This window comes from Camelus bactrianus, chromosome 10 (assembly GCF_048773025.1).
Source record: "Camelus bactrianus isolate YW-2024 breed Bactrian camel chromosome 10, ASM4877302v1, whole genome shotgun sequence".
In the NCBI taxonomy this organism is placed as follows: Eukaryota; Metazoa; Chordata; class Mammalia; order Artiodactyla; family Camelidae; genus Camelus; species Camelus bactrianus.
In genome coordinates, this window is record NC_133548.1 from 46,774,837 (window position 1) to 46,793,768 (window position 18,932).

At 52.6% G+C, this 18,932-nt stretch overlaps 2 protein-coding genes across 16 annotated transcripts in view; one reads left to right on the top strand and one right to left on the bottom strand.

The window, feature by feature from the left end:
• ART1 (ADP-ribosyltransferase 1) overlaps nucleotides 1-18,932 on the bottom strand; it is a 44,465-nt gene that overhangs the window by 25,403 nt on the left and 130 nt on the right. Inside the window, exons 1-5 of one of the 8 annotated variants that reach the window (XM_074372532.1) lie at nucleotides 7,291-7,411; nucleotides 3,802-3,919; nucleotides 2,757-3,534; nucleotides 1,695-1,736; nucleotides 1-1,314 (exon numbers count right to left, since the gene is read on the bottom strand). In XM_074372532.1, the coding sequence (XP_074228633.1) occupies nucleotides 1,274-1,314; nucleotides 1,695-1,736; nucleotides 2,757-3,534; nucleotides 3,802-3,864 (924 nt within the window). In that variant the 5' untranslated portion in view covers nucleotides 3,865-3,919; nucleotides 7,291-7,411 and the 3' untranslated portion in view covers nucleotides 1-1,273. Of the gene's footprint in view, nucleotides 1,315-1,694; nucleotides 1,737-2,756; nucleotides 3,535-3,801; nucleotides 3,935-7,290; nucleotides 7,412-12,952; nucleotides 13,468-14,363; nucleotides 14,494-16,946; nucleotides 17,026-17,148; nucleotides 17,277-17,839; nucleotides 18,033-18,932 lie in introns of those variants that run through there. The other 7 variants (XM_074372531.1, XM_074372530.1, XM_074372529.1 and 4 more) reach the window with 7 other exon arrangements.
• On the top strand, nucleotides 6,140-12,457 carry ART5 (ADP-ribosyltransferase 5). 8 transcript variants are annotated; one of them, XM_074372536.1, is made up of 6 exons: nucleotides 6,140-6,155; nucleotides 8,224-8,349; nucleotides 9,467-9,649; nucleotides 10,633-11,362; nucleotides 11,976-12,008; nucleotides 12,093-12,457. In XM_074372536.1, the coding sequence occupies exons 3-6, from the start codon at nucleotides 9,593-9,595 to the stop codon at nucleotides 12,197-12,199; spliced, it is 927 nt and encodes a 308-aa protein (XP_074228637.1). In that variant the 5' UTR covers nucleotides 6,140-6,155; nucleotides 8,224-8,349; nucleotides 9,467-9,592; the 3' UTR covers nucleotides 12,200-12,457. The 8 variants fall into 8 exon arrangements, with proteins under 8 accessions (XP_074228637.1, XP_074228636.1, XP_074228640.1 ...); XM_074372535.1 differs by lacking the exon at nucleotides 6,140-6,155 and adding an exon at nucleotides 6,862-7,096; XM_010973054.3 differs by lacking the exons at nucleotides 6,140-6,155; nucleotides 8,224-8,349 and adding an exon at nucleotides 8,645-9,261 and having other exon boundaries at nucleotides 9,530-9,649.

Genomic DNA, 18,932 nt, shown 5'->3' on the forward strand with positions numbered 1-18,932 from the left:
GGAAAACAGAGGCAGAGAGATTTAGGAGCAAGGTGAGGTACACAAAGAGACGAGATGAAGAGAAACAAGCAGAATGCACCGGAAAGATTGATACACAGAGCGTGATGGGAGAGAGGATGAGGAAGGATTTAGGGAGGAAGGTGGACTGAGATGAAAAGACCAAGGAGAGCCCCAGGTCCCCTTCCAGAGGCCATTAGGTCTGTCCTCTGCCTGCTGTTGACACAGCTGAGACACTGTGGGGTGGAATGATGTGTGATAGCAGTCTGAGCGGGATCTGGAGATGTTGAGCTTTTCTCCCCTGCCCGGACTGGTAGGAGAGGTGCTGGTAGACCGGGGCAGAGGGGTGAGAATCCTAAACTTACCCAGTGTTTGAAATTGCATTATCAGAACTCAAAGAAGCTGGGTTGGAGGCTGGAGACCTGGCTTCTAGTGTTGACTCTGCCACTAACACAGTCACTGGAGCAAGTCACTTCTGTCTCTGGCTCTCTCTTTACTATATAATGAGGATAGTATTCTCTGTCCCACATCCTTCCAATCGATTACTGTGCAGTAAGTATAAAATAAGGCAGCATCTAGGAAGGCAGGGGCCAGCCTGGTGTGGTGGCTCAGAGTTTGGCTCTAGGACCAGACTGTCTGGACCCCACCTTTTGCTAGCTCTGTGTATGGGGCTGGTTGCTTCACCTCTCTGTGCCTTCACTCTCATCTGTAGAACAGGGGTAATGACAGCACCGGTACATTGGATTGTGGTGAGGATTCACGTGCCTGGAACTCTGAGGGGTACTACGTCATGGAGAAGGGTGGGAACAAAGTGGAGGCTGGGCTCCTTCCTGCCGCTCTTCCCCAAGCCCTGAGGGAGGAAGGTGGGACCCAAGGGGGTGGGAGAGGCGGCTGTGGTTTCTTCCCTGGGAATGGCCTGTTCCAGTAGGTTCCCCTGGGAAAGCCTGTTCCCATCTAGAGAAGTGGTGGCCCAGGCAGGCCCTGGCACAGCAGCTTTTCAAGAGAAGAGAAGAGTCACAGCCAAAGGGGATCATCTGGTTCAATATGCTTACTGTACAGATAGGGAAACTGAGACCTAGAGCAGGAATAACGGGTCACAGAGAGAGTCAGGGCAGAGCCTGGGCTAGAACCGAGGTCTCCAGCACCCAAGGCCTGACCCTAACTTTGGGAGGTGGTCTGAGGGAGCCCTGAGGGCAGTAACAGACAGAGGGTTCTGCAGCTGAAGGAGGAGAAGCCCAGGGAGGACTTAGTGGGAGTAGCTCTTCCCTCCATCACCTCAGTGTAGCCTGGAGCTCTCTGGGGCTGATCCGTGGCCTGCTGTGAAGGAGAGGACAGCCCTGGGCTGGGGGGCAGGTGTGTCATCTCGCCAATCACTGCTCCATACACACACGTATATCCTCTGGGAGAGGTTAGCATCCCCCAGAGGTGTCTGCTTAAGAGAGTTTACTTTTTGGGGGGAGGGTATAGCTCAGTGGTAGAGTGCATGCTTAGCAATCCCCAGTACTTCCATTAGAAAAATAAATGAATAAGTAAATAAATAACTTAATTACCCTCCCCCTCAAAAAAAGAGTTTACTTTTTTTGATTAAAAGGGTATTGTTTTCCTTTAAATGGGGATATCCATCCAGGAGAAGGGTCCAATCCCAGGACAGCCTGGCCATCCCCAAACAGAGCCCCATAGATGCTTGCAGCTCTTACCTGAGTTACCCAGCCTGCAGGGCCCAGACTTGCATTGCTTCTCTGTAAGGAATAAATGGTAAAGAATCAAGAAGGGCTCAGTAGCTCTCAGGACCAAAAGGGGCCCCAGAGCCCCGTTGTCCATCCCTCACTTGCCCTGGGAAAAGCTGGTGCATTTCCCCCTAATTCTGCTTCCTTATAGTAAGACCTCTCTTGCCTGGGTTTGACTTGACCCATGAGCAGCAGGGCCAGAAGGTCGTCTGGGCGCTCCTGCTCCCTCGGCCTGTAACCTTGCCTCCCTGCCACACCCACTTCTCCCATGCCTTGTCCCAGCAGAGAAAGGGAGATTCTTTGCGTGTCTCCCTCACCTTCCATCAACTCATGCATGCTTGTGATGCTGTCCAAGATGGGAACTGAAGCCACCTTCTCCCACTTGGTCCATGGTTCCAGCTGACAGCCTGCCTCTCACTATGAAAACTGGGTCTCACACGTCCCTGGGCATCCCTCAGCCAGGACCAGCAGCCCACAGCCCCATCAGAGATTAAGGACCTGGGCCCATCCTCATGATTCCTCCTCTGTTGGGTCCTGGGGGTATGGTCACGAAAGCATGTGAAAGCTGCCACAGTCCGAACTAGAACTTAGTGGTGTCGTACCTGACTGCTGTCTCCCCATCCCCACTCTGCACACACCACACCTCAGGATTTCTGTTCAGTCCAATAAACATTCCTCTCAGAAACTGAGGTTGGGGCGCTTACTCATTTCCAGCAACCGCTTCCAGCCGGGAGAAAAACCTAAGTCTGTTCAGCCCACAAATGACCAGAGACACCTGCCTTGGTCAGGAAACCCTAGCCTCCCAGCAGACAAATGGCCAGCTCTGGCTTAGACACCTCCAGGGTCAGGAGGCAAGTGTACTACCTCGGAAGGTTATGTCTCCCCTTGGATGGAAGTGGTGGAGGGGCTGGGGGACAGGATTGGGTCCTCTGGATTGTTGGTTTCCTTTAAATATCTGTGTATGTGCCCTCTGAAAATGGGACTGGGAAGCCCACCTCCTGCACAGCTGCTGGCCTGCTCATGCCCGCTCACCTTTGATGTACTCACAGTTGTACGTGCTGCGCTTGCCCAGAGCCCTGAGGTAGATGCGAGCGGGGCCCTGGGCTGGTCTGCTGGCATTGATCACCTGGAAGGTCTCGAAGGGAGGGATCAGCACCTCCTCCTCCCCAGGGAAGAAGGAGTAGCCCTTTACAGGGGCCCCAAGGCAGGTCCAGATGCCAAAGAAGGTGTCCTCGCCAAACTGCTGGGCTGCAACATTCTGCAGGGACGCGGAGGCAAAGCCCCCCAGCCTGACGGTGGCCCCGGGCCCTGCTGGCCAGAAGCGCAGACCATGCACCCCTCGGAACACCTGGCGGCACTGGGGAGAACGCTGGCCCCTGCCCAGCAGCTGCAGGGCCTCAGTCAGCAGGAAGTGGAGTGTCTTGAAGGAAAAGTGGTGGAGGTAGTGGGCCCGGGAGCGGCCAGCCTCTCGCACGGCTGCGTTGAACTCCTTGTGCAGGGGGCTGTTGGCTGTGTAAGCCAGGAGGGCCACCCCATGCTCATCACGGAAGCCAGGGGGCGGGGGCAGATGGGTAGGGCTGAGGCCCCACTCTGGCCCCCAGGCCTGGCGCTCCTGCCAGTGGCTGCTTGCCTGCGCCCAGCCGTCAGCGTACACTCTGTTGGCCTGGAACTCCGTGCGGTTGAGGTCCGGGAGAGCAGCCGTCATGGCTGCGGCACAGCCAGCATACTGGTCGTCAAAGGAGGCCAGGGCCATGTCCAGGGGCATTTCTCGAGAGAAGAGGTCTCGTCGTGTGATGGGGTGGATCTGGGCCTGAGGGAGGGGGTACAGCAAGGACAGAGAGAGTGGGCCCTAGGAGAACGGGAGCGCTGTTTTCCAGCTTTCTCCTCCACTGAGCCGAGAGTGAGCAAGGGCCCCGGACACGCTTAGAGAGGAAGGGGACTAGGAACTACTAGCTATAAATTCCCCGAGACCAGGGTCTGGGGCTGTCCTCTTGGGCTGAGCAATCCCCAAGGGAAGCAACAGGCAGAGATCCAAAACCAACAGCTGGAGGATGGGGACAGTGGAGGATGACCATACCTGAAGTGCTTCCAGGAGGCCCATGGATACAAGCAGCAGAGACATCATGGCAGGGATCTGCATGTTGGAGGTGACCCTGAGCAGGTTACTGTCTCTCTTTGGGTCTCAGTTTCATCATCTGGAAAATGGGAATCTGCACAATTTAATAAACATGAACTGACACCTAGTCTGTGCCACTCGCAGTGCTTGGCACAGAGTCACAGCATTGAAATGGAGGCTCAGAAGAGAGAGAGGACCCTTCTTGCCAGAAGGAACATGGGAGACTTCCTAGAGGAGGTGACATGTGAATAGAGTCTTGCAGGATGAATTGGAGAATAAGGCTTCCATCAGTGGAGGTGGGAGAGAAAAGATTGAAGTTTGGGGGTGGGAAAGGAGTTTGGGGTGGCAGGAAGAGCAAAGGTATTGGAGGTAGGAACTCTTCGGATGTAGAGTGTAAGATGTTTTGTCTAGTGTGGCAGAGCTTGCAGTGTGGAAATGTTGGAAAGCCTGGGGCCAGTCCTGAAGGATCTTGACTGCCACAGTGAGAGGGCTGGGCTTCCCCTCATGGGAACGAGAGGTTGGACCAGGGCAGATCCAGGAGTGCTCGGCTTGGGCCATAGCAAGACTCCAGGGACAGGCTTAAAGCAGGGCTTGGGGATCCAGAAGGTCCTCCTCTCTCCCTGCCGTCCTCCTGCCACTGAACCTTCTTCCCCTAAGCCCTCAAGTTGCTTCTGGGCCGGGACAGATGGAGACCCAGGTGGTGAGGGAAGGGGGGCTGGGTGGAGGGAGAGAAGCCTCCTGCACCCTGTGGGTGGGCACACTGAGGACCTGAAGTGGCTCCAAGAAGGTGTCCCAGCCTTATTGATGGACACTTAGGGATTTTCCCCTAATTTTTTGATACTGTAGTGAATATCCATGTGTGTAAGTCATTGTCTACTTGTATGCATATTTTTATAGGAAAGCTATCAAGGAGATGATGCTTAAATGATATGAATAGTGTTCATGTAGATAGCCACTGCCAAGTTGCCATCCAAAAGGCCCAGTTTGCTCTCCCACCAACGGGACAAAAGTGCCCTTTTCTTCACGTCTTTGCCAACACTGGTATTACTCATCTCTTTTCATTTTCATTTAACTGGTGGGCACAAATGGTATCTAGTTTTTAATTTACATCTCTGCTCACTAACAGGCTCAATCATAACTTAAATTTTTAATATTTTAAAGTTTTAACTGAATTTTTTAAACGGAGTACATTTTCATTGTTCAGAATTTATAGTCCACAAGGCACACAGTGAAATGTCCTTCTCTCACTGATTCCCGAGCCCCAGCCTCAGCCTCATCTCCCTAGAGACAACCAGTGTTCCCATTTCCTGCATATCCTTCCAGAGACAGTCTGTGCACGTACCAGCAAATTCACAGTGTTTCTGTTTTCCTTCTTTTACACAAATCGTAATACAGTGAGTGGTCCTTTATCTTTGGGAATCTGATGAAAGCTGAAACTTCTCAGAAAATGGATATATGCGCCTTTACACAAATGTTATACAAATTTCAGGGTAGTTATGTGTCTGCCCCAGTCTCACTCAGATTAAGCATCCATGCTCCCTAATCTCCTCTGGTTGTTGGTTGGAGGCTAAATTTTGACAGATTAATGACCTAAGACACTGGAATGTTATATGGCTATAATTCTATGAGTCTCCAAATCTAAGATCCTGTAACTGCTAATACATAGTTTAAATTGAGGTGTGAGCTTCTCTGGGCAATGGGGTTAACAGCAGTTTTTATCAAGCTAGCTCAGGGTGGTTCCTGTGACCTTGCCATCAGAAAAGCTTCATGTAATCCACTATCCCTATTATTCACCCAGTCACCCAAGATGGTCACTTGGGTTTCCATTCATTCAGTCATTTATCAAATACTAAACTAGTTGCCCACTAATGCTAGGCACAATATGGGTCCATCCTAGATTCTCCTTCCCTTTGCGCATCCCCACATCCCCTGCCATGGGTCAGGTCTGCCTCAGCCTCCTCCCTGATCTCCCTGCCTCCACGGTCATCCCTCCTAATCTATGCTGTGCAGCACAGAGAGGATGTTTCTAAGGCACAGCTGGTCGTGTGTTCCTCAACCTGCTTAAAAACCCTCTGTGCCAAACCTGACTGGGAGAAATATCTCAAAGCACAGAGATGAAAATTAAGAGGGAAGAGGTGAAAACACATATTGGGGGTGGGGGGAAGCAACAGAACGAAATAAAACTTCCCTCCATACCCTTAGGACAGAGTCCAGCCTCCTCATGCTGACGTTTGAAGTCCTCTGTGACCTGGCCCACCATGACCTCTTCAGCCTTGTGCCTTGCTTGGCTTCCACAGTACAGAACCAAGTTCCAGGTGAGGCGCTGTTCCCTCTGTGTGGCTCTGCACACACGGCCATCTGCTGGGAATGCCTTTGTAATGCTACCTACCCTTTAAGGCTTAGCTCAGGGGCCACTTCCTCCAGGAAGCCCTCTGACTCCTCTGGGCTTCTATCGCCCTGTGCTTTTCTCTGTCACTGTCCTAATCATACTGGGCTGCCCTTCTGTGTCAGTCTCCCCTTTTGGCCTGTGAGTTCCTTGAGGGCAGATATGATCCACTCTGTGTCTCCAGAGCTCAGCCCAGGGCCAAGCACAGGTGAGGCCTACTGAAATGTTTGCTGGGAGTCTGAGAGGCTTTCTGGGTGTGGCTAACAATGCAGACCACTGCAGAGCAGGTGGATTGATGACTTAGTGACCAGATTTTGGGGGAATGGGGTATGGGCCAGAGTGATGGGGAGGGTCTGGGAGGCCAGGAAGTAGAGGCACTGGGCAGCCCCTTTTCCTATCCCAACTGCCCTCTATCCTTCCTCTCATCCTGCTCAGGGTACTTCTCTTATCAATTTCCTGTCATGCAGGCCCTCAGTGAACTTTTCCTACTGGGGATGTGACTCCGAATCCCTCCCTAGGAACCCCCAAATTTCCCAATGGCCCCAAACCTCCCTAGGTATCCCAAACCTCTCCATCAAATGTGCAATGGCCTGAATGTTTGTGTTGCCCCAAAATCCATATATTAAAAACCCTAATGCCCAATGTGGATGTGATAATATTAGAAGGTGGGGCCCTTGGGACATAATTAGTTCATTAGTTCATGAACCCTCATGACTGCGATTACTGTTCTTAGAAAAGAGACCCTGCAGAACTCCCTAGCCCCTTCGACCATGTGAGGACACAGTGGGAAGGTGCTGGCTATGAACTAGGAAGAGAGCCCTCACCCGACCAGGCTGGCACCCTGATCTCAGACTTTCAGCCTCCAGAACTGTAAGAAATAAGTGTTCGTTGTTTATAAGTTACCCAGCCTGTAGTGTTTTGTTACAGCAGCCTGAACAGACTCAAAGCTTGCCTGAAACTTTTCCAGATGACTTCTGTAACTCTATGATTAATACTCCAATTTTCCCTTAAAAAAAACCTCTTCCCCTGCCCAGCGCCCAAGAGGAGGGTAGTGTGCCCCTTACCTAGACCTTCTCCAGGGTGGGGAAGCTGGTGTTGGTCTCCAGTGATGGCCACCAGGGGAGGGGAATGGCGGTTTTCTCCTTTATACCATCAATCCCCCACCCCTGCACCTCCCCCATACAGCTGCTCAGAAATGTGACACTCCCCCATCTATTTCTGGATGTCTCCTCAAGGCTCAGGAACACTCACCTCTGCCCAGTCTGCTCTGGGCCAGCACTCTTCTCATGAAAAAGGGAATCCCTGAAGCTAGAGAGAAAGTGGGCCGAAGCGTCAAGGATCCAGGCTGGGACAATTGCTTCCCCACTGGGTTTGGTCCTGAGTCCAGCACCCCTGGCCTCAGGGAGGATCTTCTTACATTTTGTTCCTTTCATGTGAGCATGGAAGGAGCATGGAGGTTCAAGGAGAGAGTCCCAGATTAAAGAGGCTGGGCCTTGGTCCCAGCTCCAGCACTAATTGGCCATGTGATGTTGGAGGACCTCTGCCTCACTCAGGACCCTTGTTCAAGGACTAGATTTGACTCTGTCTCTTGGGGTCTTTCTTGGGGTTCTAGGATTTGGGATGGGAAAAGCAATTCCTCAAAGCCAGAGGGTAGAGATAGGACAAAGCCATGATACCAGTAGATCTGGTCCCAGGGACTGTCCCTGCAAGTCTAGCTGTCCCAGGCAGTATCTCCTGTTCCCGCAACTGTAAATGCTGAGGATATGTAGGTGAGATCCTGGTTTTCCACAATAATAGTAAACAGCAGAGTGACTCCTGATTTTCTAATCTTGGAGCGCTTCGGCATGGCCAATCTCATTGGAAGGGGGCAAAAGAACTTGTCTTGAAGCTGTGTTTGCCTGACAAGCACCCTGGTCTTTCGGGATCCCACTCTTTTCACCTCCCTCTCCACCCTCTCCTGAGCTTGGACACAGTTTGTCTTCCTTTTTGGTCTACAGGAAGGATTTTGGAGAAAGCAGGATTCCTGGTGAAAGTGAAGGAAATTCTTTGGCTGGCAACCTAAGGGGTGAGAGGACTAAGGATAGGGCTGAACTAATGAGCCTGACCAGGACGAAAGCCCTGGGGTAAGTTTGACCTCCTGTGCCCACCTCAGGTTCATCAGGTAGCAGGCAGCATCTCTTAAATCCTGGCTTTCAGGACCTCCAATTCCTCTGGGTAATAACCCTCCCAACCTGGTGAGGCTCAGGCTGCCAGAACGCTCTTCCCAGAGCTGCTTGCTGATTCCTCAGCTGGCCCCTTCTCGCCTTACCTCTGAGTTGGCATCCAAAACTCAGAGCCAGGTTATTTATAGACAAGCCCAGGGAGGTGAGGGGACAGGCTAGTGTTTATAAACATGGGGTCACCTGAATCTGAGAGGTCGGGAGAGAGAAGGTCTGGGGGCAGGGCTGGACCTTGAGGATCTGAGACAGAGCGCGCAGCATCTGGACCAAGCTTACTGAAGGGAAGCGGGGTAAAGAGACGAGAGGGGGCTGGGGGGCGCTCAGATGTTGGACCACGGGTGATGCAATATGCGGGCCAAATGCAAATTGCAAGCAAATCAGGCAGTACACAAGTGGTGACCTCTCAGCGGGCTGGACCGTCGGGGGGGCTCCTCGGCCTAGTGGGCTGGTGACCGGGCCACAGCGGTCAGGGCCCGTCCGAGGGAGAGACCAAGTCTCAAAAGTCCCCTCCTTCAGCCCTAGTCTTGCTCGAAACAAAGAGGGCCCTGGAGAAAGACGGTGCAGCCCTTTGGAAGGAGAGTTGCGGCACTCAGCCCCTTCCCCCGCCACTCCCGCTCTCCCCACCCCAGTGTCTGTTGTTGGAGAAGAGAGGTGTCAGGTTACCGCAGCGGGGGCTATAGTTAGCCGCGGGACTTTTTTGATCCATGAGACTCCGGGGACTGGGGACAGGGGACAGCGCAGCGCCGGCGCAGACTTTAGCCCCCGCCGCCCTGAACCTTCTGTGCTCTTCCCGCTCGCAGCTTCCGCAACCTCCAGGTGGGTCCCCGCCCCCCACGCCCACCTCATCCCCTTCCCTCGCCTATCGGAGCCCAGTTACCGCCCCACGTTTATCAAACCCGGACGGCAAGGGGGCGACCCGGAGGCCAGGGAGCTGATACTGAGGTTGTGCTGGGAGACGATAATATCCAAGCCCCGCCCACTCACTTAGGCCCGCCCTTGGTCCCTCCTCACGCCCCTCCAGGTCAGGAGCGGGACCAGGGACCCTCACATCACAGAAGAAGGGCTCCTGGTCTCTGTCCCGCAGCCCATCGAAGCCAAGACTCCACTCTCATCCGGACCTCACCCTCCTAAGTCTCCCTCAGGGATAATGCTGGTGACTCTGTTGATCGCCCTCAGCTGCCTGGGCCTCCACACCCTCTGGCAGGTAATAGGCAGGAACTGTCTGCCACAAAGGGAACAGTTCCTGGAAGACCCTGAGGAGGTGAACCCAGAGCCTGACTCCTCAAAGACCCTTCTCAGGGACTGTTCTCTAGGATGCCAATCCTCTTAATCCTCTTCCTCTCAGGAACCTCCATCCCTGCAGAGAGCCCCAAGTTCCCGTTCCCTCTCCCAGAACTCCCACCTGCACCATTGATCCTCCTGTGGTCCTCCTTCCTTCATACCATCCTCCCTAGGGACTGCCTCCAACTTTCTCCTCCCACTTCCTATCTCCCACCACAGGCCTAGCCCAGGCAAACCGGGTTGGGTTACCTGTACTGCCCTCCTGCAGCCCCTCTCAGACCAGGGACTCCTCCCCACTCCTACCCCAGGTTTGAGGATGTGGGCTTGTAGAGCAGGAGAGGACTCACGAGTCTCAGACCTGACAATGACTTGGTGTGGTGTCTGAACACTTACATGAGAGGGAGTCTGAGGATGACAATGGGATCAGGTAATTGGGGATTGGCTGTCCATTTGTATGTCATCTGCATATTGAGTCTTAGATCCAGGATGGCTCTTGAAGGTCATCCAGCCCTACATCCCACCAAATGCAGAAACCTCTCTAATGATAAAATGACCCCTTTTAGGTAGTACACAAGTGAGGATCTGTATGCTGTCCTTACAATAACTGTATAAAGTTGGAAGTATCCTCAGTTTATAGGTGGAGAACCTGAAGCCCAGTAAAGTTAGGAGACTTGCCCAAGATCTCACAGGCAGTAGGTGGTGAAGTCAGGATTTGAACCCATGTCTGTCTGACTCCAGTGCCTGTGTTATTTAAGCCCTTGGGCTCCTGCCAAATTTCATATCCCAGATATTTGGGCATAGAAATGAGCTTTTGTGTTTCTAAATTGATCTGCCACCAGGACCTCTGTCCAGTGCCCTGAACTTGTACGTTTTTCTGTGTGGCTCCTCTCTTCTTTATCTCCATAGGCCCAGTCTGTTCCTATCCTGTCCCTGGGCCTGGCTCCAGACACCTTCGATGATACCTATGTGGGTTGCTCAGAGGAGATGGAGGAGAAGGCAGCCCTTCTGTTAAAGGAGGAGATGGCCCGCCATGCCCTGCTGCGGGAATCCTGGGAGACAGCCCAGGAGGCCTGGGAGCACAGGCATCGAGGGCTCACCCTGCCCTCTGGCTTCAAAGCCCATCATGGAATTGCCATCATGGTCTACACCAACTCATCCAACACTCTGTACCGGGAACTGAACTGGGCCGTGCGGACAGGAGGCAGCTCCTGGGAGGTCTACATGGAGTACTTCCCCTTCAAGGCCCTGCATTTCTACCTGACCCGGGCCCTGCAGCTGCTGCGAGGCAGCGGAAGCTGCAGCATGGGACCTGGGGAGGAGGTGTTCCGAGGCGTGGGCACCCTTCGCTTTGAACCCAAGAGGCTGGGGGACTCTGTCCGCTTGGGCCAGTTTGCCTCCAGCTCCCTGGATGAGTCAGTGGCCCGCAGATTTGGTAATGCCACCTTCTTTTTTCTAAGGACTTGCTTTGGGGCCCCAATCCATGCCCTGTCTGTCTTTCCGGAGGAGCGTGAGGTGCTGATACCCCCGCATGAAGTCTTCTTGGTCACCAGTTTCTCCCAGGATGGAACCCAGAACCTAGTGACTCTCTCAAGCAGTAATCAGATCTGCAGCCACTTTAACTGCGCCTATCTGGGTGGTGAGCCATGCATGAGGGAAGCAGGACTGGCAGGGCGGGTAAAATAAACCAGGATGTCCTTCCCTTCACAACCCCCAGGGCCTTCAGGAGACCTGCTTGGTTAATGGGGAAGTTGAGTGCTAGAAGTTGACTGGAGTTATTTTTCTCTGTGACTCAGGTTCTGCCAGCTCTGAAAAGGTCCTATAAGTGTTTTCTGGATCTATGAATAGTCTCAGATAATTTTATAAGTGTTCTTGAAAGGTTCCTTATGCTCTACAGTCTAATAGACCCAAAGAACCTGGTTAAGGAGAGTATTAAGCAGAGAAAAGTGACAAGAGTGCTGCTTCCGACCCAGGGGGCCCTGGGAATAAGTGGGACTGACGGGACACATGTGCTATTCCCAAGGGCTGAGGCAGGGACGGAGTGACTGGGGCCAGGGTGGGAGCAGGGATGGATAGACAATCTGGGAAAATTTCCTGGAAGGAGGAGAAGGGAGGAAAGTCAGAAGTTTGTATGTAGGAGAAAGGAAAGATGGATTAAGATGGGGAATGGGCGTGCCAGGGCCTGGTGGGAATGGAAGCTTGGGGTGTGAGGGGCTGTCTATCTGGAGGCCTCACTATGCTGTTTATTGCAGAGAAGAAGAGGCTGAGCTGTGAGTCTGTGCCAAGTGAGTCAGCCTTCTGCCCCTCCCTCAGCTGCTTTGACTTCCCCTGGCCTACTGACCCTTCACTGCCTTTTCTTCTCTCTCCAGCAGGAGGGCAGCCAGACTCATCCTCCAAGGGCGCCTTCTCTCTGCTCTCCTGGAAGACCCTGCTCTTGGCCTCTTGGCGGTTTCAGCTGTTAGTTGCTGGGCCCTGAAAGTTCAATGCCTGCCACTTAGGAGTCCTGGGAACTGGTGATTTTCATATGAAGAAGAGCGGCTTCGAAGAGCCTGGAGAAGCAAGAACATAGTTTCGGACCCAGTGCTGGCAGCCATCTCCCCAACCAGGATGTCGAGGGATCTGAGGCCATGGTAGGGTGGAGGGAGCCTTGCTATGGTGGTGGGGACTCCCTGGGACAAGGGTACTACTGTGATGGCCACTCAATTAAACAGTGTTGTGGTGTGGTGACATCAAATATCATGATTGGTTTATTCCATGAGATTAGACCATCTGCTCTGTTCTGGCCTTGTGGGACTCAGGGACTGAGGGACTAAAAAGAATAACTTCTTGATCACGTTTAGTTATGGTCCCCTGTGCCGACCCCCATCACACACCATAATTTGCAAACCCAGGATCTTTAATAGCCAGAGGTTCCTCACAACAGCCCTGAAGGCAGGAAGGGGGACAAATGGCTTCCTCGGCCATCTGTCAGATGAAGAATGCACAGCCAAAGAAGGAAGCAACTTGCTTAAGGTTGAAGAGTTAATATTGAAACCAGGCCCCCTGCCTCCCAGTCCAGAACCCTTTCCACCAAAGATCTGGAGAAACTCAAAGTAGGACCCTAAGCCCAAGAAACTTGGGACCCCAGAGCAAGCCGTTTCTCTCTGCCCTGCTCCCACAAGGGTTTATTTCAGGAGTGAGGATCTCAATACCTCAAGAGACAGAAATTCTCACACATTCTGGAGGCAAGTGACGTCTAGAACAGAGACTTTATTTAGACAAGGGAAGCAGTATTGGCTCCTACTAAGTGACCCCACCTTCACCCATTGAGGCTGCTCTACTTGGCAGCAGAAGAAGGGAGCCTCCTACTGCATCAGGACCCCTCCTTGGTTCCCAAATCTTCCTCCTGGGGCAGGTCCCCAGCCCCCTCTGATTCTTGCTCCCTGTGCACTAACACGTGAGCTGGGGAGGAAGGGCCTGACTCTCTGGAAGCTGGAGTCCTGGCCCCTCCGGCGTCCTGAAGCCCAGTTTCTGAAGACACCTGAGTCCCCACCATCCCTGGTACTGTCAGCTCTGGGGTCTCGGGGATAGGGGGGCCCAGGTTCTGGAAGCTGTTGCGCACTCGGGTGATGTAGCGACTGAGGATGCTGGCACCATCGGGTGGCCGACGTGTCCCTCCCTCTACCAGAGTCCTCTGCACACTGGCAACCTCACTTTGCAGTCGAGAGACAGTCTTGGTCAGCTCTGTCAGCCTGTTGCCCAGGTCTGGGGGAGTGGGAGTAGTGATGGGGAGGCCTCTCAGACGATGAGCCTGCCCTGTATCCCTTCCACCCTCACCACAACCCCAGGGGATGCCATGCCTGGGGGGGTTCCTGAGGCAGGAGAACAAGGGGAAGTGAGAGATTGGCTTATGGGCTGGGGATCAGGTGGGCAGGCCGAGTCTAGGGCAGGTGAATCAGCAGGGCTGAGGTGATGGTGAGTTTAGAAGATACTAAGAGAAGGGGTCAAGAGTCGTAGGGATGGGAAAGGTTCTAATGGGTAGAGGTTTGTACACCCGCCCTCCTCCCTGTCAGCCCCTGTCCAGCGCACACCCACCCTTAGGGCCCAGTTCAGATTCCACCTCCTCTTTCTCCAGCTTCTGATACTCTATCCTTCTCCCTTCCTTGAGCCTTTCAAAATGATAGGCTCTTTCTCTCCCTTCGGCTCCCACTGCAATTGTGTCTCTTTTTCTAAGCACTTTCTGCCTAGTAAGACATTTTCTCTTCTGCACCAGATTGAAAGCTTCCCATGTGTTCCTGCTCTACACTTCCCACCCCAGCCCCATGACAGGGCTGGGAACAAAGGGGACATAGCAATGAGAACTTGTTGAATAAGTGAATGAGTGAATGCATGATGAATAACATGAATGAGTGAATGGGTAGGGGAGTGAGTAAGAGAATAAATGAACACATGATTGAAGGCAAAAATGAAAGATTAAATTAAATGAGTGTAGGAAATGTCTGAATGGGTCAGAGGGTCCACACTTCCTGTGGAGGTTGTGGCTTCCAAGGGCAGGTCTGAGGGAGCCACAGAGAACTGCAGGCTGGATGAGGGGGGTGAGGCTGGCTGTTCTAGCTGAGCAAGGAACAGGGATGGGGACAGCTTGGAGGTGAGCAACTAACCTTTCCGACGGGTCTCTTCGAACTCCCGCCGGGCAGTCTCTATGTAGCGCTGTACCAGGGCCTTGATCACACGAAGGTGGTAGGATCCATGCTCTTCCTCCCCAGGCCCTGCCCCTGCCCCAGGATTGGCCTGGGATGGGAAAACAGGAGGGTGAGAGAAATTCTTCACCCCCAGCCTTTCTCTAGTCACTGCACTCCAGGTGATAAAGGATGGAGGCAAAGTCTATGCAGACTTCTCTATCCCTGAAGGCCACACATCTAGACCCTGGTGCAGTCCTGGAAGGTGGTCTGGATGGAGGCCTGAAGTTGAGGAGTGGCTAAGCACAAGAGAACTAGGGTGGGAGGTGGGCTAGGCTTAGGAAAGGAAGTGGGGAGTGGACAGGGAGAAATGTTGAGCAGGGCAGAGTTGAGCTCTCTCTCCTGCTATGGGCCCAACCTTGGTTTTCTTGGATTGAGTTAGTGCAGATTAACCCCACCCTTCAAATTCTGCTGAGGGGGAAACTCGGGAATGTGGGGAGGTATCTGCTTGGACCAGCTCATCCACATGAGATGGAAATTATCATGCAAATTAGTATGATTGGTCCTGGGTCCAGTTTTAGGCCTCCAGACAGTACCATGAAGGCAAGTCAGGCCTATGGAGAGAGAGCAGAGGTGAAGTAGGCGAAGTGCTGGACTCGGAAGATAAAAACTCAATCCCAGCTGGGGCACTTTGACTCTGTGTGCCTTTGGCAAGCTACTCAACTTCTTCAGGCCTGAGTGCCTCCAGATTTTAAATGAAGATGGTGATAATGCTTACTTCCCAGGCTGCTAATTCTCTAGCATGGAGTAGGAGCTCTCTAAGTGTTTGGGAAATAATTATTTTTATTTATCTAGTTTCATTTATCTCTCTAAATATTTTATAGTTAACCTGTTTACTTTTACAATGCAAAAAAGCAAAGCATTTTATTAAATTTTTTTTTAATAGAGGTACTGGGGATTGAACCCAGGACCTCATGCATGCTAGGCATGCGATCTACCACTGAGCCATATCCCTCCCCGTTATTAAATATTTTAAAAGCTGAGACAGGATTGACAGAGATGGGATGGCAAAAGTATGAGAGAGAATGATGGGTCCTTTCAGCTGCAGAGTATATAAAGCATGTTTCTTCTGTAAAATAAGGAATAAGAACTTTGGGAGGCCATTTCCTAACAACACAGGATAGGTGGGAGGGACACCTGACTGGATCACCTAAGAGCAGGTTAGTGGGGTGGGGGCAGCTGGAGGAGGGGCAGGGCCTCAGTGGGGGTTCAGTGGAGGGTGAGGGAACCCCCCAGCTGGCTGGTATGCTGGGATGCTGCCCATCCAGGACTGGGCACAGGCCCAGAGAACTGAACACAACTTCAGGTGAAGAAGCTGAGTTTCACGCTAGAGGTGAAGCAGCCTTGACACAGGGTCTGCAAATATCTGCATCCCCAGGCAGCCTGGACAGGGCCAGGAAGTGGCCAGGAACAAGGGTGATAATTCCAGAATCTGGAGTCTGAGATCCATTAGGGTGACAGAGGTACCATGCAGGACAGCCTGGAGCCGGGCTGTGAGGTGAACTGGGAACCTCTGGCATTTGTTCTCTTGTAAGTGTCATACTTTCTCTGGGCTTTTGCACATGCTGTTTCCTGTGCCTAGAACTCCCTTCTCCACTGTACCTGCCCATCAACCTCCTGTTTATCCTTCAGGATTCTGTTCGGCCCTCAAGGTCTCTGGGAAGTTCCCTGATTCCCACGGCTGGGTCTGGGGCCCCTCCTCTGTGCTCCAGTAGCCCCCTGTTCTGTTTTCTGTCATGGGCTTGTCATCCTATACAATTACAGTCCATTTCCATCTACCACTCTAGACTGTCAGTGGCTCGAGGGACCACCATCTTTATTTCCAGTATAGGTTGTTGAACAAACTCTTGACCAGTCAGACAAGGGAAGGCCTTCCTTACCTGGGGATCCAGGGACTTCAGAGCTCCAGAATTGGGGCTCACAGTGCTGACCTGGAGGCCCTGCCTTAGAGAGACCCTCAGGTAACACGTTTTAAAGAGAATAGATAGAACCCCCTTCAGGCCTGGCAGTAATGCCAGTCTGAATTAGGAGGGGGTCCCATGCAAGCCAGACTGCGTTAGGGAGCAGATAATGAGAGGTAAGTTAGTCCCCTTAGTGGCCTGCCCTCCTCTCTCTGGCCTTGGTCACTTTTTAATTTCCCAGTTTGTGGGGCATTTTCCCCTTGGCTTCTTAACATGTTATTCTGAAAAACATTTAACCGTACCTTGGCCCAGTTTAGGGCAAAACATTTTGTCTGGAGCTTGTAGGGTACTGGTGGCTTGGGAAGAGGGTGGCATGGACTTCTGTTTCAGCTGGGTGACACAGATTGGAAATTTAGGAAATGACTGGAGCCAGGATGAGGGAAAGGCAAGCCATATGAGAGAGTAGGAATTGGGAACTGGCTTTCTGGGGAACACATCTGGAAAGACAGACAAGCCAGGGGTGTTCAGACAAACGGATATTGTAGACAATATAGTTGAAAGCCTGATGTGAGGAAGACCCACAACAAGCAAATGAGGTACTTACAAAAGTGGGGATTGGGGGATAGTCTGGTTTCTTGGTTTTGCAGTAGGAGCAGCAACAGCAAATGAACCGAAAAATTCTCCTGAAGAATTTAGATGGTGGGAAGGGGTTAGTCTGAGGAGAGGGTCTAGGGAAGCGGAGGCAGGAGCTGGGGTAGGGGTGCTGAGTGCCTGGGGGTTGGGAGTGAGAGCTCTGAGGTCATCACCTGAGCAGGTAGAAGATGGCCTTGGGGGAGGGGAGGATGTTGAAGGGCACTGGCAGCGTCAGGCCTTCCCGGAAGTAGGACAGGTAGAGCTTGGAGCGAGCAAACTTCCACTCCACGTCAGCGTCATCCTGGGGGCCAGGAGGTAGCGGCTCAGGAAGGACTACTTTTGTACCTAGCCCTCCTGCCCACTCAGTCTGCCCCATTTTCCCCAGAACCCTCACATCTCTTCTTCTCCAGTGTGCCAACCACTTTCTTCTCCTCCTCATCTCCATCCTCACCTATCACCCACATTTCCCCTGCCCGCCTCCCCCTTTCCGCTCCTTCTCCCCATCATCTTTCATCCTTCTGACATCCAATTCCTGCCAGCCTGTTCTCCTGCCACAAGCCCTAACCCATCCGTCTCCTTCCCTCTCCCTTCTCACGTTCCCACCCACTTTTTTACAACACGTCCTTCCTCCCAACCAGAAAGTGCAAAAAGCACAAGACTTTGGAGAAACTAGTAGCATTACTAACACCCCCCATCTACAGAGAGGAAAATGAGGCCTAGCGAGGAACACTGGTCCCCAGTCACAAAACAAGGCAGCAGTGGAGGCAGAGCAGGAAGCCAAATGTCTCAACTCCTTGCATCCTATTCCTCTCCCTTCCTTTCTCCCATCTCCTCCCTGACTCAAGCCGGCCTCACTTCACGCACCTCAATCTTCTGGAAGGAGTTGGTGATCATGGCAATGAGCATGTTGAGCAGCACAATGACCATGACGATGGTGAAGATGCCGTAGAGAGCTCGGCCCACAAACTCAGGCACCAGAAACTGAGGCATGTCAACCACGCTGTGCTCCTCCATGCCAAACATGGTCCAGAACAGAAACTGGAAAGTCTCATTGAAACTGGCACGTTGGGCAAAAGGTAGGATGTGAGGGGTTGGAGAGGAGCCTGAGTGTCACTCAGACCCACTCTTCCTCACCCTCCAGAGCCCAGCCCAGGGCACTCTGCTGCCATTTCTGAGCTCTAGCCAGTATTTACTGAGCACATAGTGCTGAGATGAACAGGTGCTAAGGATTCAGCCATGAACAAGACAAGTACTGTCCCTGTCTTCAAGGGTATCCTACCTGAGATTTTTAGCAAAAATACTTTTGACTGAATTAGCTGTCAGCCATGAAGAAACAGGAAGGCTCAGCCTGCCCATGCTACTGTGGACGGCCTGATCCCACCAGGGCCCATAAAGCAGGCTGAAGGGGGAGCTACTGTCCTTGGCATGAAGATTCATGATTTAAACTGTGTCAGCACAGTTCCTCAACATCCTGAAGCCAGGACATGAACAAGGATTCTTGGTAAGAGGATTGATCTGAATAAAGCCTCCATTTACTTGGGAGCCATGAGAACGCCTTGACCAGCTACCACAGGCCCAACTGCGGGTCCTTCAACATCACCGACAAGACCACCATGTAGCTGTGCTCATGAAGGACTCATGACTGAACAACTGCTTTGGAGGCTGCCCAGAGACCCCTGGCCTGTTGGAGAAAGCTTCTTGGTAGGACCTTCCTAAGCTCCTTGACCTGGCCCTTCCACCCTCCCAGCCTCCTCTCTCAAAATTCTCTTCATGCTCCAACCATGGGGAGTGTCTTGCTAATCTCCCTGCTTTGATACATGCCTCCTTTCTGTGCAGAATGCCCTGCACCTTCCCTGAAGTCCACAACCCTTGGAGGTGGAGTCCAGATTCTCCCTTCTCTATGAAGTCTTCCCTGATCATCAAGACAGAGGAAGGGGCTTTCCCCTCTGGTACGCAC